The sequence below is a fragment of the Tetrao urogallus genome (genome assembly GCF_951394365.1).
Source record: "Tetrao urogallus genome assembly, chromosome: Z".
NCBI lineage: Eukaryota > Metazoa > Chordata > Aves > Galliformes > Phasianidae > Tetrao > Tetrao urogallus.
In genome coordinates, this window is record NC_136816.1 from 3,038,361 (window position 1) to 3,060,754 (window position 22,394).

The 22,394-nt window shown below is 37.6% G+C and overlaps 1 protein-coding gene across 1 annotated transcript in view; it reads right to left on the reverse strand.

The window, feature by feature from the left end:
* DTWD2 (DTW domain containing 2) overlaps positions 1-22,394 on the reverse strand; it is a gene marked incomplete at both ends in the record, with an annotated part of 62,126 nt that overhangs the window by 30,813 nt on the left and 8,919 nt on the right. The window contains 2 exons of the mRNA XM_079548454.1: positions 11,627-11,721; positions 15,582-15,672. Of these exons, the coding sequence (XP_079404580.1) occupies positions 11,627-11,721; positions 15,582-15,672 (186 nt within the window). The remainder of the gene's footprint in view (positions 1-11,626; positions 11,722-15,581; positions 15,673-22,394) is intronic.

The following is a 22,394-nucleotide window of genomic DNA, read 5'->3' on the forward strand; positions in this document are numbered from 1 at the left end:
AAAAAAAAGAGCAACAGAATGAAAATAAAACAAAATCAAATAGAAGCAAAGATATTCACAGAGCCGGTGAAACAGACAAACATGAAGCCTGAAGGCAGGATGAAATAAAGATGCTCAAGAGTTACTATTCAAGTAGTACTATTACTATAGTACTACTATTCAAGTAGTCTTTTTCATCAGAGGATGAAAAAGAAACACAATGAGAACACTCCTACACTTCACAAAGGTCTAATCTATATGAAGCACAAACATGAATTAAGAGACAGAGAACACCAGATAAGAATGGTTACAAAATATAGCATACGTCTAAACAGGTAACATCAAATTTAGGTAAAAAAGCAAAAAAGTTAATTAAAAGCAGAGGGAAAAAAAACACATTGGTCTGCAACTCAGAAAGAAAAAAACAGTGAATAAAATCAGCAATGAGTAAACTTCAAAAAATGAATTCCATAGTTGTCGTTTTCAATGGAATCATGTGGGTAGCACAGTAGGCATCAGTAAATAAATCAGCTCTGACTCAAGAATATAGGCCATATCACAAAGTAGTCCACTGCAGGTAAAACACTGTGTCCTTTCTGTGCAAAAAAATCACATGGCAAAAGCTGGTAAAGGTCTGTGAACAAGAAGAGCAAGAAGGATCAACGCCTTTACAGATAAACTACATAAGCAGAGGTTGTAAACTTTAGAGAAGAGGCCAAAGTATTACCTAGTTAATACTCCCCAAAAGCACAAGAGGAAGAAAATAATCTTTTCTCCAGGTCTACAGAGGGCAGAAGAAGAAATAAGTGTCACTGCAGAAATAAAGGCCCAAATTCAAGAGAAAAAAATATCTCAAAGGCTTTCTAATTGTAATGAAGCTAAGTTCACATGCTGAAAGAAAATAGACCCAGAGATTTCTGCAGATGCTCCAGTATTCAACTGTACTGATAACAGACCTGTATACCTATATTTCACTTCCACAAGTGTGTAACAGCAGCATCCTCAACATCTTCCCAGCCCTACTTCTCCAAATTTACAGCTGAATGTAATAAATATCCAGTGCCAAAGTTGGTCTTTCCTCTAATTTGTTCTTAAACTTAGTGGTTTTAAGCAATGAAGCCATGCTGGAAAAGCACCTTGTGTGTATGCGTGATGATACTCCATACATTCACTGCTGGCACTGTGCTTTTTGTATTTCTGTATGTCACTAGCTTTTGAGATTTCATCAGCAGTTTGTGGAGTTTTGAATACGCTGAAATTCATGAGCAAAGTAACTTTTTTATTATTTAAAGTTACGGCGTTCCAATTCATTCCAGTCAACATATTTTTATAATAATTACAAACTAAACCAATCTCAAGATCATCACTTTCTAAAACTATATCAAATTGTCTTAAGTTTTCTTTGTGTTTCCGTGTTAATCTGCTAATGTAAAGTTCAAGAAGATGTTGTGATACTAGGAAAAAAAAAGGCTTTAAGGTAAAACTACGGTCTTTAAATTGTAAGAGAAATACTTGCAGTACATGCTTCTCATGGAAATCACCACTCAGCCTTAGTTTTAGTATGCAACAGGCACTGCAGGCCCAAGTAAACCCATTTACTCTGACAAAAATCTCTGCTGAGCAGAAACATTCAGATCTCTGATCTGAATCTGAGGTGTACCCAACTGTCATAGGAGATTTTATGTTCTTATGGCCATACTTAAGATAAGTCATGTTTCACTATTTCTGGAATGCATGGTCTTGAGATGTGCAAATTAAACACTTTTATCTCATTACAATCTAGTCTTACTACCATAAACATTTTTATTATACTTCCATATGCATTTTTTTTTAAATTCTAATGTCTGTAAGTAGTTGCAGTTCAAGGGGATTTATTAAACACTGCCAATGCCAACAGCAAGCATTACAAATGAAACAAACAAAAATCCAACACAGCCATTAGTTGCATTAGTAGTCATATTATAGAATACATGCTAATGTAATGTCAGTTGAAAACCATTAAGATAATAGAAACTTCTGTTTTTTCTCATAATTTGGTCACAAACAAGGGACTTTAGTCATTTCCATACTCCTGCACTTGGAAGTCTGAAGGAATATTGATCAACGTAATTCACATAAGGTAGTTAAATGAATAAAAATAAAGGCAAGCCTCCATAGCCTGTACACTAAGAAACTGTTCCTCAGGATCAATACTGAAGAACAGGAGAAAAATAAAAATCTGACGTTTCCATAAAAGATACACCACTTTTTCTTTTTTTTTAAGGGTAAGTGGTATTTAGTTGCTATTGTAATCTGGATATGTTCTTCCTGTTAATCAAATCAGCAAAGTGATTTTCTGACTAGTGTTATATACCTCTCTCACCTTAAAAAGATACTTTTTTATTTACCATTTCCCTTATTTTTGAAATGTTTTCAATTCTTGTTCTATTATGCAGAAGCAGTATGGAAGATATGAAGATAATTACTAAAACATGAGTTTTGCTTTCATTTTTAATTAAAATGCACCATCATGGTATTTACTACTAATTTACACTACAAACACCGTAAGAACAGAAAATCGACACATCCACATAAAAATCTTATTTATTACTTATAAATATTCTTGATATTTATTCAGCTACTTGAAGAATATCCATTTAAACACTGAAAAGAAAATCATACCAACACAGAAGATAGGAACCTAATCAGAAGAAATTATTTCCTTCCTCCCTTCACCAGACTAAAAAGACAGATGAGTTTTTGTACAAAGCATAGCTTTAACTGACGTAAAGCTCTATGCATCATGAGAGAGCTGAATAATTTGGACTCAATCCCTCAAACCTAACAGTACCCACAACATGTACCCTATGAGAACATTCTATCTAATTGTCACCTCTCCTGTCCTGTGTGGTAACACTGATGGATTATTTTTGACAACGAATGGAATGGCACCCAAAGGTATTGTCCTGTCAAGGAATGGAAATCAGAGCCATCATCTTGGCAAGCTTTTCAGTTGTGAACCTCACTACCAGTTCGCTAAAATACAGAGCAATTTTGTAAATGAAATAATTTCATAGCAAAACCACACAAACCACCCCAACACACACACAAAAAAACAGGTTTCTGTATTCTACTGATGGAGACCTTCTTTCTTTTAGCCTGCATACAGTATCCTCTTTCTCTCTATGGTTCACAACATAACCTAAAACTTACCAAAACATTCTATGATTTATGTAGCTTCAAAAGTAGTTTAAAAGTGAGCTAATATATGGTTTTCCTACCAAAAAAAAAAAAAAAAAAAAAAAAAAGAGTATTATCAATTAACCACGGAGGAATCTACCTTGTATCTCACAGAGCAGTACCTGATATTACTAGATGCTGTAACCATAAACCAAATCATTCCCTTCTGCATAACACACACAGACCAAAGTCTAATCCTCTCTCAAGCAGTATGTGGGAACAGGTCAGAAAGGCAGCCAAACAAACTGCAGTAATGCTAGCAGACTTTTCCAAGTGTTTTACAGTTTCAAGATGCCTTTGGTGTAACACAATCCAGCCACCCGTGAGCATTTCTAAATACTCTAATTTCCGTAACAAGGTTTCTCACCCAACCCCCCTCCAAAAGGCTAAAAGGTAAAATGTTTGTTAAGTATTTTTCTGTAATACCTGCATTGCTTGTTAGCTATATTTTAGCATGTTAAGCATATATGCTTTAAAAGCCAGTACTTCTTCAAAGCACTTGTTTTGGTGAGAAGCAGGACGAAACTGAAACAGAAGGCACCAGAGAAAAATTCTCAACCTATAGTTCTGGAACAATAGGAAAGGGTCATATCATACCTTAACTCTAGCCCAAAGTATGACCAGAAAACAAAGCAGAAAATTGTACACGCTACTCACAGCACAGTTTCTCAATACAGCAAAAATATCCAATCAAATTTGGAACTGAAGCCCAGGAAGAAAAGCACATATTTTAAATGGCAGCCACAATTAATACACTTAGGAATGCCACATCCCTTTAAACAAATGGCATCCACAAAAAAAGATTCCCAGTTTTGCATGAGGGAAGTAATGCACCTCTTTCTCATTTGTAACCTGGGTTAATGCAGTTTACTTTATTATTCATATGAAGAGTCTGTGACAAATGATTTTCCAAATGAAACAAATGAAATACTACTAGTGCTAGATAACTTCTGATTTTATTCATTATGAAAAAAAAAAGTTCAGTTCAAATGTCATCCCAAATTCACAAAGTTTTTTTGGGATAGGCCCAGAGGAATCATTCTGTGAAGGTTAACAAGGACCATTGCATCATTGTCATAAAGCTGGAGAGACATGGGTACTGGTCATTGTGTTCATGTGCTGCAGCCCATGGAGAGCTTGTGGCAGAGCGGGGCAAGAGGGCGAAGGGGAAGGAGCAGCAGAGTGGAACAGCTGTGTACTCACCGCCAAGCTGAGGGCTTGCAGCATTCAAGGCAAAACAGCTAGAAAAAATGTTACCCAAACTAGACTGAGGAATCCGAAATTTGATATGGTCAAGTACAGTTTCAGAAGTAAACAGGCAATAAATTGAAGTCTGTAGCTGTGCCTACCTGACGATTCAGATAAAGAAAAGAAGCTGAAAATCTAGTTTAGTAAACAGATGCACCGAAGCACATGAAAAAAGCCTAATAAGAAAGTCTACTTGAATGTCTTACAAATAGCTTTAAATTATTTGATAAGTGGTAAGCCTTCATTAGCTTCTGTTTGATTCTGCAAGAGCATTACTATTTGTCAACAAGCATGAAAAAGTACCATATCTACAGCATGTAATTAACAGAAGCAGCTTTATAAAATTGACAGAAATAAGTTGTGTCTTATCACTTCAATACTGTGTGAAGAGGCCCAATTCATTTCTACCCCCGATTACTGCACTGTAGCAGAGCAAGCCCTACACAGCACAGAACATACCTGCAGCTTGATTTCTGAGAGCAGTGTAAATAACCATGCAATTGCTCCATCTCATAAACAACAAGGTGGTGGAGGCAGAGATCTGAATTGTCTTTCCTGTTATTGATCATTCATTGCAGTATATAATTTTATCACAGTACACAGAATTTGCAAACTACAGAAAAATGACTATTTGCAGGTAGAGAAGGAGACCAGCACTTGTAAACAAACAAAAAGAACAGGTCAAAATCACTCCTCCCAAAGTGTGACAAAGTATTAAATAAAATCCAAAAGCACTAGTAACATGGCAGTTTACATATACGTTTTCTCTGTATGGGCAGGGCATGAAATTTACATCTTGTAAAGCTAACTTATTACTGAACATATTTCAGAGAGGAGACTTTAGGATTTGGTCTTTCCTTCAAGTGCATCAGCACAGATCTATTTTACCTCCTTAATCATTGCTATCATGCAACCTTACCAATCCACTTGGAGTCTGATAATCTTTCTTTTCCAGAGTCCTCTCAGAGCAAATGTTACGTAGAAGAAATGGGCTTCACCTAAAGATGTTTACGTCCACTTGAAGTTACTGCTTGTCATTCCCAAGTCGGACCGTTGGGACATTGGACGAACAGCCTATGCCCTTCCTTATAAGCTATTCTTCAAAAAATCCAGCAAAAAAATTTCCAAGCGGCATCTTTTGAACACCTCTTAAGGAGATATAATGTACAAAAACATTTTAGCTAGTGAAATAGAGGGAGAAAGAGAAGGATAGACATTTAGTGTTTCATGATACTATGACCATGATCAGATCTGATTCAGGAAACACCCATTGTTGCATATGCAATCACACACTAACATACTTAGAAAACCTCAAACAAGATATATGGAAAAAATCTACCTTGTAAATTAGCATAGCAAATGCATACACAGTACAACTGCATTCACAAGCTGCAGATACAAACTCTTAAGGAATAATTTGCAGTAGTCAAGCAATGAAAACTCTTACCTTTTGAGACTAGACCTCAGAGAAACTGTAAAAACAAAACTGAAGCGAGCTAATCCCTATCGAAGGATTAACAAACGTGATGCAAAATGGATTAAAGAAAGAAGTAAGAAACCTATGATAATAATAGAGATCAGAAACATCAAATACTTTATCAGGAGCTTGATACAATTTTATATGCACATCATAAAATTTATGGCAAATAGATTTTTTAAGACAGATGAAGCCCAAGATAATTACCTTGCAATTGTTTCCAGGAAAATTAAAACAAGTCTAAATAGATTTATGGCAAAATCTGAAAAATAATCAAAAGGAAACTGACGTCTTTGGGTAAAAAGAGGTGTAAGGACAAATCTCAAGAGTGAATGAGATGACAGGACATCAGACAAAGGAAAGCTGTAAAAGCAACAAGCTTGTTTTCAGTCTGACAACAGGAGATAGCATCCTGACTTGTCAAACAATCAAGACAAAGTAGTTCAATAAGCTGAGAAAACAGCTGGTCTGTAGGATTTTCAATAGGCCTTCATGGGAAAAGACTATACTTGCCAAGGTCAAAGAAAAGCATGCTATAATAGTTGCAACACATGAAAGTCAAGACAAGAATTTTAATCTCAAGCTTAGCAGTCACCAGAACATGTCAGAAAATTATGACCTCTCTATTTCAAAAGAGATTTGCAAGGTTTCCATATTTGGGTAAGACACGACTATAGATAATCAGAGAAAATCAGATGCAGAGAAAAGAGACAATCACCTGTGAAATCAACACAGAAAACCAGAGAACAGAATTTTGAAGCCAATGTGGTAATACAGGAATGGAAAGTAAATAGTGCAAAAATATTAAAAACAAAGAAGATATACTAAAATGAAAATAAATATGTGAAGAAAGGGTAAAAGAGAAGATGATTCTAGGGCAAAAAAAATCAGATGCTACAGTGCTACTACATGAAAGATCGTAGCTAGAAAAAAAGGGAGGGGCAAAACAAGTAACTTTTGTAGAACAGAGGAAAGCCAAAAAAAGTCATGAATAAAAGCCACACTATTACACTATAACATTATTGAGGAAAAAAACTGTAAAATAAATGGAGAAACATCAGCCTGTTTTGAGAAATAAAACAAGAGTGGTGACAATGTTGGTTGCAAAATGCACAGGGCTGATTTAAATGAAAATTCCAATTGTTAACTGGAACTAGCAGAACTGAAGACGAAGAAAATAAGATGAGCAAAGAAAATAAATTCTATCATGGCCTAAGAAGTCAGTTGTACAAATGGAGAACTGAAAACTAACTTTGAGACTGATCAAACTGATCATCGCCATCTTGAACACTGATAAACTGGAAACCATCTGAGGACTGAGTAATAGCAGAAAGGAAGAAACTGCTTAGCAGTACTCAGAGGAATTTTGAAGCATGCAGAAATCTGAAAGAATATTAAGTTTGAAAGATTATATATAACTTCAGTAAGGAGAAATATTAAAACAGATATATAAACACAATAAAAATAGTCTTTGATGAAGCACTATAAACCAGAAATTGACCCTATGAAATACTAAAGAACTTGAGATACCACCAAGTAAGTAATTGCCTATAAACGGTAGGGTCAAATATGAAGGATTTGGATAGGTAGTAGCTAGTGAAAATAGTAGGAGTTTTGTAAGAGAATCAGATGCAATGATGTAGAATGGGATTTGTGCAGGATTTGTGCTGCTAGAAAACTTAAAGAATCAAAACACAAATAAAAAACTACAAACATCTTTTATTTCTAACATGAACCTGCCAAGAAAGGCAGAGGAAAAGGTTGCACAGTTTGCATGGAAGTTTGCACATTGGAGTGCTCCTCCAAGGAGGTAACGTGGCCAATAGCCCAACTGAAGTGCCTCTACACCAAAGAATGCAGCATGGGAAATACACCACAGTTGGAAACCACAGTGTAGTCACATAACTATAATGCCCTCAGCACAGAAACACATAAACTGTTGGAGTGGGACATAAGACATAATGAAGATATGGAGATGTTGGAGTGGGCCCTGTGGAGGGCCATGCAGATGATCAGAGGGATGGAGCAGCTCTGCAATCAAGAAAGATTGAGGAAGCTGGGCTCCTTTAGCTTGGAAAAGAAAAGGCCTCATTGCACCCTTCCTGTAGATGAAGGGAGCAGGAGGAAGATCAATTTTTTACGTAGTCCAATCATGTCAGGACAAGGGGCAATGGCTTTAAACTAAAAGAGAGGAGATTTAGGTTGGACGTTATGCAGAAATTCTTTATTCAAAGGGTGGTGAGGCACTGAAACAGGTCACTCAGAACAGCTGTTGGACCTATAGGTGTTCAAGGCCAGGCTGGATGGGGCCCTTGGGCAGTCCGATCTAGTGGCTGACAACCTTACCAACAGCAGTGGGATTGGAACTAGATGAGCTTTAAGGTCTCTTCCAACCTAAGCCATACTATGGTTTTCTGTGATTCTATGGTTATAGATATGTAGTGTAAATTTGAATACCAACGAGCCAAAAGAAGAACTACACAAATGACACGTGTGAAGTCAGTAAGAAAATACACTATTCTGTGAAAAAAAGATGGGAAGCAAAGAACAGCTTACAACTATGAGATAAGCAGTCTTTCTAAGCAGGAAATATGCAAAGTAAAATGGATACAACAGTTAAAAAGTCATATAAACATCTTCCTAACATTCCCAATACGAGTGATTAAGTTACATTACAATTACTACAAACTGTTAAAAATCCATTTATTTTATAAACACAGAATAAGAGAATAAGACATTGAGATATTAATATAAATTAACTTCCACGCTTTCAATTCACAGATTCAATGAGATTTGAAAACCTAAGGTACAGGGAGTTAGAACAGTCCCTTGTCAAATGTATTAGTAAAATGCATTTTGTCCACATTATAACTGATTCACATATGCATGTGTTTTGCTGCAATAATAATATGAATCTAACAGTCTTGTAACAGAAATAAATAATCATAACTGAAATTACTGGCAATGTAGAAATTAAGCAGAGTTCTCCATGCTGTTTTGGCAGGTCTGACTAACCCTGACTATCAACGTTTTAGTGTTTCACTGAATGTTACTTGGCCATGTCATAGCGAAAACTTCAGTTTCCATGGAATATGCTTGACCTTTTGAAAGAGAGGAAGACTACTTCTTCATCAACGTGTACTTATTGTTCCTCTATCTGTAGGCTCTGTTTACATGCAAGACCAGTGCACACAGACTTAATTGTTTCTATTCCCTTCCAACCTACACATTTCTGGTGGAAGCTGCAGACAATGTAAGCGTCAAAGCAGAACTTCAAAAGAAGCAAATGGAAGGCTTTAACCAGTAGGCATACATTTATGATTTTTTTTCCTCACTCAAAATAACAAAGTGTACATCCATGTTGGGCAAGGGTGATTAAGGAGCTTATATAGCAACTAACAAGTTACTTACAAAGCATGGATGTTATGTAAAGGGGAAAAAAAAAAGAAAGAAAAAAAACTGTTTAGCTTAATATGCCATAGACAGCAGCAGTGCAGCTCATATTTTGACTTTTTAAGAGTCCTGTTAGCAAAGGAATCAGTACAGCCCTCCTCATTCACTGTAAACACTGAGAAGTTTCTACCTATATCTGCAGATGCCTACTCCTAGAACACACCACAGCAGGGAAAGAAGCCTGACAGGATGCTAACAAGTACAAAACTACATTGATAAAACATTTTTGCCAGATATTCCAGCAACTAGTGCTGCTTAAAAGTAAGGAATACAGAATAAAACAATGAAAAGTTGAATAGAGTGCTAAGAAAAACAAAAGAACTGTAGAAATGGCATGTTGTAAAAATGGAATATGCTTCCCAGGCTGTAGAGAATAAAATTCTATGAGGACAGGCTGAGAACTGGGGCTGTTCAACAGGGAGAAGAGAAGGCTCCAGGGAGATGTTATAGTGGCCTTTCAGTATCTAAAGGGAAGGTTATAAGAAAGAACAAGACTGATTCTTTAGCAGCATCTGCCACGATAGAACTAGGGGAAATGGTTTCAAACTACAACAGAGGAGATTTAGATTGGATTTAAGGAAGAAGTGGATGCCCCGTCCTTGGAGACGGTCAGGTTGGACTGGGTTCTGAGCACCTGATGGAGCTGTGGCTGCTCATTGCTGGGGAGTTGGACTGGGTATCTTTAATCCGACATAATCAATTCTGTGATTCTAAGAACTCAATGAATGAGCATTCCAAATTTCTGCAGTCTCACACTCACAAAGCAGGCATGCTGCAGATTCTTCCTAATGGTTTACAGCCTTGAAGTACTGTAGATTAAATCAGCAAAATGCAAATTAATCTCAAGAAAACTTATTTCAATCACCATTTTTATAATGTCTTGTGGCAGAAAGCATCCTTCTCATAGGGACAATATAATTCTGAATCTATTTAAACTATCTGGTGGTTGAGATGTTCACAAGTGATTCTGACCTAAATAGGATCCTTTATGTCAGGGAAATCTCAATATTCAAGCCTGAAGAAGCTTTAAAACTGTAATCATCACTTCTAAAAAAAATTCTAAGTATACTCACTAGAAACAAGACTGCATTGATGGTGTTCCACACTGCACACAACAGTATGAAAAGCTGCTTCATTTTCAGGTTTAATGGGAAGAGAGAACAATCTCCCTGTGGCCTGGAACTTCTTAGATAATTATTATTGTTATTATCATAGAAGACTAATAGAAAAGTAATATATTTCTAACGTACTTTACTTACTATATGGGCAGCACAAAGGCATGGGAGCAGCATTCTGAATCACCTTCTGATGTTTTTGTTCAGTGAACTCTACAAGAAGTTTTCTCCGAAGATTAAACTCAATTTTAGAATTAATTTCCTTCATCAGTATTCATGATTTTTGTTTGCATTTATTAAAATGTACGTAGCAAAATGTCATTAGCATTTGTTCCAAGAACTGGTTTCTAAGATTTGGCTCCATGTAATGAAGATGAAAGACATTACCTAGGAGACCAATATTGTCCAAAATCTCAGAGTACTAAAAAAAAAAAAAAAAAAAAGAAAAAAAAAAAAAAGATCTGAGAGCTATGATTTCATGCAATTAATTATAAGAGAAAAGGAAAAGCATTTGAAGAAAATACATTCTCTAAGAAGCTTTCACCTCTGGGATGCCTTCTTAAGTACAGCGTCACACACATTAGTACAAAATGTTACTTGTATTTGAATGACATCAAGTGGTTTGTCAAACAAAGCAAATATGGAAAGAAACACAAGTAACAGGTCAGAAATTAATTGCAAAAAGCTTTCTAAGAGTAGCAGAGTGAAGGCTTGAGCCAGGAGCACCATAGCTGAAGGAAGTGACCTGACAAACTCAGTGCACTGTAGTTTACTGAAAGAGCAAGGAAAGAAGGAGCATTCTTACTACTTGAAATACTGGTGACATGGTACACATAAAGAGAAAACTGAAAAAGGAAGGAAAGTAGTCCATTATGAGAGAGAAAGTGTTGCACTACAGAATCTTGACAAATACTGAGACAGTAAAAACTACAAAGTAGAGGAAGATATATTAAATGTTTCAGGCCATCGCACCAAATTTTACTGGCTTATTTTACTGGGAATCAAAGTCACCAAAAGTGAATGTATAGACTAGAAACAAAAATTAAGAACACTGCTTGCTATTAATAAAGATACTGGAAGAAATACCTTCGTACTTTAAAGCAACCCAGAAAAATGCATAAGCAGTCCTGCTCACCTGTCTTCACTAAAACGCCGACCAATCAAAATTTTACATTTGTCTGGAGGGAGACAAGCTGTTAGCAAAGGCACTGTCCTTAAAACCCGACTTTCCTGTAAAAAAGAAAAGTCACTTTTGAGTAAAATCAAGGAGGGCTTCTGTGAACTGTTAATATTGCCATCTACTTTCAAGATCTTTGACTACACACAGAGAACAACCAACAATAAAGTAACACACACACACACACACACAAAATCAGTTTCATACATATTGCTTTTACCGAGAGCAAGGAATTTAATTTTGTCCTAAACTATGACCATTAGCAAGAGTTTGGGCTAGGTTATCAGTAAAAAAAAAACCATACGTGGAATAATAACAAAATGCAGGCAAAAACAGCATTAGCATTAAAGTAACAGGTTGGAGCATTAATTTCTCTGCACTGGAAAACAAGGGGAGGGCTTCGTTTTCACAGACAAACGCAAAAAAAGATGAGCAAAAGGTGAGTCAAAATGGTGTAAAACATAAATATCTCTACTCTGTTACCAGTTCACAATAGCATAGTAGCACAACACTGAAGCTGCTGTGAGTGCTCTACCTCCTGCCATTCGGGCTGTGCAGAGCAGGCATCTGCCTACATCTTTGTTGCAGATAAGGAGAAGATTGCCATGGCTGGGAGGGGAGCAGAGGCTCTCCAGATCTCAAAGAGCATGCAAGAGAGCTGTGCTGGACTAAGGAATGCCTGCTTCACAAGACAGAGGGAAGAGGGATGAACTGACAGGTGGACCAAACCATCTACATACTAAACAGAGAAATTTGTTTTCATACACAATGAAACTCATTGTTATCTAGACAAGAAGCATTGCAAATTGAGCTAGAATTTTTAGGACATCTTCAGTAAATGTTAAGAGTAGAGAGAATGTGTCAATTTGTGTTTCCAGGCAAAGAAGAAGGAACAAAGGTTTATCTTGAATTTAATGGAAGCAACACTGAAAACTGAAAGATGAAAATAAGTTTCAGTTTATTTTTTGTAACAAGAGAAACAACGATGTACATTAGCTGAACCTAGCCTACTGCTGTAGCAGTATGATGTGTCCTAGGGACAGATGAAGATCAAAGAATCTGGTGAATGAAGTGCAAGAAAAGTGAGGGAGAAATATCCTTCAAACTACCATCGATTACTACCTTGACAAAGCTGAATAAGTCACCATTGGCAGTACAAGATCACAAACACCCTGATTCATACAAACGTTAAAAGCAGCAAGAAAGAACTGGAAGAAAATTAATTCTTTATCTCTAAAAAGCAAAAATTCTAAAAGCTTATCAGTCATGGGAAAGCCATTCAATCATTCTCTTCAATGTTGTATTGTTTCAGAATTACCTTTCACCAAATAAATGCATTCTCTTACCAACAGGGAAAAAGTTGCAGATTTCCAATCTAAAAAACAATCTATGTTTTCAAGAAGATATAATACAGAATTCAAAACTGGAAAGAATTGTTAGAGAAAAGGAGCTTAAGAACAGCTAAACAAAACTACCTCTAAAATACGTTCCATTTGTTTAGAATTCGCATCACAAAAATGCCTGCATTTAGCTATTTCATATACAGCCTGTTAGCATATCAGCTATTTTCTATTTTCTGCTTTGAAAGAGAATAGTTATTGTCTCCTTTGTTCTTCTCAGCATCATAAATTTAATGCACAATTCTTTGCCTAATCACTATTTAACAACTGAAGTATATCTATACAAATAGGTTTGAAGAAGTTGCTTTTAGATTGCTTTTTTTCCTTTTATGGGAATTCATGAAATTTTTTGGTAACACTGCAGGGTCGTTCTACCATGAAATTTTAACTAATAAAAACATTTATTTGAAGCAGTAAATACACTTTACTTCATTCTCTCCTGAACTTGTAAAACAATTAGCAAATTGTATTTTATTCTCACCATTCAATAAAGAATGATATTAGCTCCATATACAAGCTCACTAAATACACGTTTTCTTCACAGGTGCAGAAAAATGAAAATTCTTACAATTCTGGAAAGAAAAAAGGCAGAGAAACAGAACAACCTAAGCAGTAGTCTAGGGGCCCTGTTATAACCACCACCCAAGCTCCAGAAAGTATACAGTGGCCTCTGCTCCACTGCAGATCACTCCATGGACAATAAGGCAGAGGTAAGAAAAAGCTGCACAGCAGTTTGTACACACCTGACCATGCCACTGACCATCAGGACTGCAAATGAAGGCATGGGAGAGAAAAAAGATGAGAAAAGCAGTTTACCTATTTGTATTTATCATATTCACGTGTATGTGGAAAGAAGAAAATAGCAGAAATCATACTAGGCAAATATGCTCTTCACTGCTCCACTATTCCTGCTGAGAGGGTTAGGATCCCTGGTTTGTATCTATTTTATTTTTAAATTACTCTCATTATTAACAGTAGTGCACTAACACTATTCCAAAAACATTTGCACCTAGACATGCAACGCTGAATTATCTTCACAAATCAAATCTGAATTAATCTATGGATCTATTATGCAAAGATGAATGCTGGATGGTAAGATTCATAACCTGGGATCTTAGGGAATCCTTGCTGCCACGCATTAGGAGACTACTCTCTTTCACAGCACCTAACATTTGTGTGAATGTATCCAACAGCAAGCCTTCTGGATTGAAGGACAGTGGAGGAGCAGGAAATCCTGCTCTCACTTTCATGCTTTACCCTCTTACCCAGATATAAGTCACAATGCAATAATCACTCCACAGTTGGTGGTCTACTTACTGCACTGGAAACTACAAAACCCAATAAATAACAAAACAGGAGGAGGATGAAAGTCATCACTGATGCACAGCAGGAGAAATACATTCTCTGTTTGGTTAGTTTAATGATACTTCTGAAACGTACTTCTATAATGGCATGGCAGCCTGAAGGATCAGATGCTGTTACTACATTCAAAAGGTTTATCTGCCTCGAAGTCTGACTGAGTTTTGATTAGAAGCAGTTACAGCACAAGGAACCTACCCTTTAGCAAGTATGCCTCTGCCATTCTCATATCAAAAGAATCACTTGTGATCAAATAAAGTCATCATAAGCCATTTTCTTAGCTTTTCAGCTTTTGTTTGGATTTGCCTCCTACAAGCCAAGTTCCCTTCTACAGCCAGGTAGTTAATCTTTTCTGCTCTGATGTCTTCATTATTTGGATAGCACGGCTCTAACCACTTGTTTCCATGAACATATACCTGTGCAACAGTTGCACTCTATCGTAACAGAAAGCTGCTAATTAAACCTAACTAAAGAAAAATGCAGACAGCATGTCAGAAGGATGATTAGGGGATCTAGAAAGACCGTGTAAACTATAAAGTCCAGTCCAGGACACACTTAAAGCTACTCAGAGTCTCTGAAAAGCAAAAGTACCTTTACCAGGAAACAATGCAAACTGCAAAGAAAGCTGTTCCTTCAGTAGCTCTTTCATGTGCTTCATTTCAATAAGTGAAACAAAACAAAACAAAACAAAAACAAAAAATCACAGAAACAGATTATTTTGAAACTAAACTATAGATGTCCATTATCTAAATACTTTGAGTCACTACCAAGATGCATTGCTTAATTCATATTTGTAAGATAATAATTCTGTGTTGTATCAAGATTCCCTCCTGAAACAGTTTGTGCCACACCAAGCAGACCTCCAAATTTAATGGAAATTTAATTTATTCCAATTTAATCCAAATTAAATCCAATAATCCAAATTCAAATTTAATCCAAATGAAGAAAGATGCCTTGTGTATATGAAAACCACAGAAGTCAAGCATGTTTTCAGAAGTCACCGTAATTGGGATGAACTGGTACCTCAGCTCTCTGATTTTAAAGGAAAAATTTGTGTGTTAAAGGAAAAACTGTGTGTTAAAAACATGATTGCTTCCTCTTGTAGACCATTTGCTGCACTAAGATGGCAGCTGAACTCTTGCATCTTTACTCACCTCTGCAGGATGCTGAATTATATACAAGCAGGTGGAGATTTTCAGTGGATGTATCGGCAGGAATGGACACAAACACACTTTCTGAGGGCGGCTACACGACAGAACAGAGGGGAAAACAATAAATTTAATCAGCAGTGGCATAAATATATTGCACCAACCCTTACCCTGCCCCAAAAGGGCCACTAAGGACTCCCCCTCATGAAACAGTACGTTGAAACATGATAAAAAATTCTGAGATCTCTGCTGCTTTTAAAACAGAAAGAAAAGAAGGTTTTCATTCAAACTGAATTTCGAAAACGTTCAGACATCTTCTGTGGTCTGGTTAGCATTAAAGCACTTTCATAACCCTTTCATCACCTTCAGGAGGAGCAACCATACCCCAATCATATGAACTTGTTACTGCATTTTATACCAAGTTACTGTTTCAAGTTAGACAGAATGCTGTAACAGAGTATATAATTAATACAGTTGAAGGACTATTCATAGTATAATATTCATAATATTTTAAAGTATACTCACAACAAACCCCAAATACGCTGTATTTATGATCAAGTTTTTATCATTTCATTCATTCTGAAACACACAGCAGACAAGAAGTACGAAAACAAACAGCACCATGCATTTCAAGTTGAAGTCTAATTGAAGTCTGAAAAACTAGCACAACTATTTGATGTTTTTTGGTGCATTGCATGCATCGTTAAAATTTTTAACGGGAGAATCGTATTGAAATAAATTAGCCTACATATATTTGGCATTAAACTAATATGCTGAATAGTCAGGAACAAACAGAAGTGAAGAATTAGGCTTAAAGCTGCACAGAATCACTGAAGTTGTTACAGCATACACAGAGCAATTACTGGAAAAACAACGGACTTCCTTAGCGCTGATCTGATTATCATTACTCACAATTCACTTTGCCTGCAAAACAAACCCTCCAAGATGAAGAAAATAAAGTTGGGATTTTCAGCTGAATCCAAGCAACTCCAAGCACACCTCGACCTGCAGCCTCCTCCTGATTTTTGTTGTTAGCAGTTTTTGTGTTGATCACACACGAGACAACGTAAGAAGCCACTGAAGCAGATGTGCCGTGTTGAAGTTAATTCTCAGGTCCAGGCCAAGCCCATGGCCAGCCCCACTGACACCGCAATGCTTGCCCACAAGAGCACTCCACTAAGCAAGCTAAGTGATCTAAGCCAGCATAACTGTTCTTTACTCAGACCATCTTAAACATTAACATTAGCTCTTACCTGTAAATGGCAACGCAGTAAAAAAGGCAATAACAGTGGATAAATTGGCCTTTAACAGCTTGCAGGTTGCGTTAATTTAAGATCCCTGCCTCTTTCTAGCCCTAACTACTGCCATAGAAAGATTACTTTCCCTTGCCAAGGGGAACCAGTTAAAAGTTATCTAACAATAGCCAAAGTCTGAACTGAGCATGACGGAGGAGGGGAAGAAATTGCTACTGATCAAAGAAATTATTTTAAAATATTTATACTAAAAAGCTCATGAACAAAAAAAAATGACAAAATGGAACTATTCCCATATGCTCTTCCAATATAATGCTCCAAAAACCAGCCTTCTTTCTTTCCTTTCCATTTCTAGAGCTGGCATTTTCCTCTTGACACGCCTCCATATACAAGGAACATTCTGGGGTATCAGTTAATTACTAAAGGCTTTGAAACAAAAATGAAGAGCTCACCAACTTCAGCATTCAGTGGGGTCTAGCAATAGCCTTCACTCTGAGCCACAGGAAACCAACCTGGCTTCCAGATCTGACGAGATCAGAGGATCTCCAATACTGTGACAGCGCCTTTCTTCCAAATTTTAATCTTCTCATGTAGATAATTTAAACAAACACATCTGCAAACAGTTTCTTAACAACCTGGAGGCAGCAGACACTCCCACGGGCTTTTTGATGCCTGCACCCAGGGCGCTAAATAAAAGCTCATCCTCTTTTGATCAACATATTCACTCGTTTCCCACAAAGTGAGATCCCTTAGCTTCTCCTCATTACTGAAACGAAACCACCCCATGCCTGGTTTCATTAGCAAAAGAATTCTCCCCACGACTGTATTTTCTTTTGAGGAGAGATTAGGATGTGAAAATCTACTACATAAAGGTACCAAAATAGTCAACTGGCAACTCTGATACAAAGAGCTGCATTGTTCCCTAGCTTTTATTAGCAGGCAGAAACAGTTTCTGATGGTTTCTGACCTCAGGGCATTTACTATTACAAAGTTGGACAGATATAATTTACTTGTTTTCAAGTCTCCAAGTTTCCCTTTTTCTGGTGTATGTTCTTTGTATTTTCCGTGGCTGGCTCATGTTCTTCATGGGTTGTTTTTTAGCATTATTAATGTTGTAAAAAAGGTTCTAAATCATCACAGAATCAACTATACTTTGATTTGTAGGGAGCAGAGCACACACAATTACAAACAGAATACTTTCCAATATAACTTAATGGCATACATGTGTATATACATTACTTTTAAGTACTCAATTAGGTGCCCAATTATGTTGAATGGGTAGGGTACTTTTACAACCCCATCCTAGGAGCACAAAGACTTATTTCTGTACTCTCACCCTGGCATGTAATGGTTATTGTGCTGAGACAAAAAAAAATAAAAAATACAACACGCACTTTATCCCTACACGAAATGTATGTTATGAGTTTATACCAGTAAGCATTTAGGAAACAGTTCTGAACAGGAGAAGTCCTGTCCCACTACCACAAAAGCTGCCTTCACTCTCAGAAAGGCCACCCAGGCTGAAAAGGCTTTTTGTGCTTTTTTTTCTGTTGAAAACATGTGCTCTGTCGTGTGCAATGTATGGCACTGATGTTACAGAAGAGCAGGGGCAGAGCACCAGGAGACTCAGTTAATGACAACTATAAGTTTTCATCCATTTCTGGAAATGAAAGCAATCTGCACCAGACTTCAGGCAAAACAGCAGTATTGAGAATATTATGGAAAAGCCCAGGGGTAGGAAGAGGAATTCGAAGGAGAACAATTTTTATGGTAATATTCACCTGTAAGCAATTTCACTATAGCTCAAAGCTGTCCAACATCTTTCTACCTGTTTTTCAGCATTTCTCGTTTAAAAACTCATGACAAAGCAACCAGACATACTGGCAGGACTCAAAAATTATTCTCTGTCTTCATTTACAACAAAAAATCATGCGCTGTGCTCTCACTGCTTTCCTTTCATTCTTTACATCTAAATTATGATGTCCTGCTTCAAAATAATGTGGTCTGTTTTCCTAGCAAAAACTGAAACAAGACAACGGGCTGTGCATTGTGATGACCAGTTTCTGGGCAGTGGTAGTCTAGAAGTGAATATCACACAATCATAGCATCATTATGGTTGGGAAAGACTTCTAAGAACATCTAGTGCAATCATTAACCACCACTGCCCACAAATCAGCGTCACCAAATGTGTGCCTCATCTCCATGTTTCAGTGGCTCTCAACACGGTCTTCAAAGTCTTCTTCAAGGCTTACCTGAAGAGTAGCAAATATAGCTGGTCTTCAGCTGTAATGTTGCTCATTACACTTGATTGATTAAGTGGTCACATGTTAAAAGTCAAGGTAATTGTGCATGCTGTTGACTTGTATCTGTAGTTGACAATTTGTGAAGGCAGTACTGAAAAATACCGTTGATTTAGGCTTTCCACAATTCAGTTTTAACACAATTTGGTACTTCAAGGAAGGTAAGCAGAAAGAAACCCTTCAATTACCACTAAGATGGTTGCTGTGAGTGGAGTGGCTGTGAGGTTTCTTATCTGGAGGACTACAGTACTTTGTTTTTGTTTTTATTTTTCAACGTTCTGCCTGTGGAACATCATTCCTGAATTCATAAGAAGAAATACTAAGGAAGAATTTACTGCAAGAGAAAAACATGAGGGTGAGAGCCGTCTTAGCACACGTCACACACAGACAACCAGCATAGAGTGGGCATCCATGGATGTATCCTCATGCTTCCAGCAGTGAGTGCAGTAGTTCTCTTGGGACTAATCTTCATCTGTGCCAAGAATGCAAGGACAAATTCACAACAGCTACAGGTCTGCCAGTCCTCCTCTCCTTCCCCAGCCAGGACGGTGGGAGTTTGCACAGACTGAAACCCAAACATCTGCCATCTGGCACCTCTTTTAGGCTGCTTTCCCATCCGCTGGCTCCACCAAAATTACAACACAGACATAAACGCTGCTGATTGGAGTGAGGCTATGAAATACACTGTGAACAGAAACAAGAGGAAGATACAAGAGAAACAGAAAGCATATCTTCCAACTGGCTAACTTTTGATTTCCACTCAATTGCTGAGCGGCCAAGCAACCATGCCTCTGCCACACACTGGGCTTCACCCAAGTGAAAAGGGTGGTAACTGAGACACAGGTGAGAGGGCAGCAGGTTTCTACAGCTTACAGTGTTTGAGAAGCATAATGCAACAAAGACTGAGGACAGTGATGGTATCTCACATTTCTAGGTGATTATGTGAACTAATGAAAGCAAAAGCATTTACAGGATGGGGGAAGCAGAGACGCCTCTAGTGAGCTCTGTGAACAACAGCTAGAAACAAAAGGATACCGAACGTGGGTAGGAGAGTTCACATTCCATTTTTGGAGGATGAAAATGGGAGAGTTAAACTCCCAAAAGCAGAGACAAGCACATCTGGTCCAAGAGAAGAGGGACATAAATATGTTTGTTCCCATAGCTTAGTCGAGTGCAGGTAAATGGCATCTAGCCCTGGTGTTACTTTCCACTGCCAGGGGCCCTACTGCAATATCAGGGTCAACTCTTCACTAAAAAAGAAGGAAGAAGTACAATTTTTAAATGCCATGGTTTCTTCCCTGTGATAACACTGTACAAATGCAGTGCCACGCTGGTACACGAAAAAGTCTGATCAATAAAAACACTTATCAAAGAGCTTCATGGACAAAGATTTTACCCTGTGCATATTATAAAAGTAAAAAGATCATATGCCAGTCAAGCCTGGTAGTAGCAGTGCCACTCAAGCCAGATTTTTCAGCTTGGTGTCCTTAGGCAAGGAAATCAAACAGCAGGTACTTTGTGTTACAACCAGCTTTACTTCTCTGTACTGTTTTATGGCTTAGTGGCTTCTTGACCTGCTGCAGTACATGTCTTTCAGATCGTTTTTTTATGTTCAGTTCTAGTGAAGAAATTAAGGTAACGGATGGCCAGGTTAAAGCAGAACTGCCTAGTATATAATGCCGTTGCAGCTAAGTAGAAAAGACAACAGCTTCAGTTTCAGTGAAATAAATGCTCAGTGCTTCCCTCCTTTTTCACGTACACGTCTCTAGGAAGAGTGGTTAATACCACACAGCTGGAGATTGCAAAATCCTGCATGTACAAAGTTCAGAGTCTGTGCCTCTTCAATTAAAAAATCAGAGCAGAGAAATTAAAGGAAGGTTTGAGATGACAATTTTAAGAACCTCCACTTGAAAATCTTTTTTTCTTCTTTTTTTAATAAGCTTTTTGCGTTCCCATTTTGGAAATAGTTTAATGCACCATCCAGAGTTTTCAGATGCAGGCACTTTCTTTTTTTTGGTGCCACTGATTCTAATGCGGGTCTTTGGTTGGATCAACCCAAGATATATTGATTTCTGACTATATGCAAGGGCTTATCTGAAAGTAATGTCTCCTATTTTATTATGTTGACCCAACACATCAGAGGCCAACATAACGTTGGCGGTATGGCAATAGAGGTTGAACCTCACTGACAATATCCCATTACATTTCTTTGCCATGCAACAGATGGCAGCAGAGGGGCAGTCTGACAAGGTTGCATCTGACATGGACGTGCCTACAAAGGAAAGGTGTTTGAATTCCTCAGTGTGCAAAAAAAGGCACCCACTGCCATTCATTAACGCTTGCTGAGCATTTATAGAGAACAAACAGTGGATGTGAGCACAGTAAGGCAGTTGGTGGAGTGTTTCAGCAGTGGTGACAGCACCGGTGGGTCACCTCTGCTGGTGCAGATGTTTACAAGAGAGGCTCTTGTTCCTAACAGGAGAAAATGCAAAACTAACAGTGGTGACTGTGTGGAAAAATTCACATTTCGTAGCTGAGAATTTGCTCCATCAAACACTGTTATTGTACTCTTTGCATCTGTTGTAGTTTCCGTGGAAATAAATAGGATGCACTACTTTCAGTGCAACCTGAGAAGAAAGGATATAAGAAAATAGTTTTTTTATGATAAGGGCAGTGAACCAGTGGAACAGATTGCCCAGAGAGGTGGCAGATGCTCCGTCCCTGGAGACACTCATGGTTAGGCTGGACCAGCATCTGAGCACCATGACTGAGCTGTGGGTGTCCCTGCTCAGTGCAGAGGAGTTGGACTGGATGACCTTTAGAGTCCCTTCCAACACAAACAATTCTGCAATTCTATGCAAGATTTCAGCTGCCTCCAGCACTGCAAAGCTGAAGCTCTTTAAACCTGCTATGCTATGTGAAGTTAAATTACTGAAAAGCTTCACCTACTGTTATTTTGTGGTTGCTTTTTTGACTAAAAAGAGATTATTGCAACTTCTCATTATGTGAAACCTTGCAGGAATCTATGCAAGAGTAAACACTTCTAGCAAACGTTTCTGGTTTTTCCAAATCTTTCATGAAGATTTTCAGCTTTCTTCCACAGTCAGTTCTCCTAGGGTAGTTCTACAACATTCTCTTGTTCCAAAAGCATCAGATCATGTGATTAACACAACTGACTTTTATAGTAATTTAACCACATATGTGACAGCTATTTCCACATTTGAAATTCAGGTCCACCTATGTAACACCACCTTATTTAATACAAT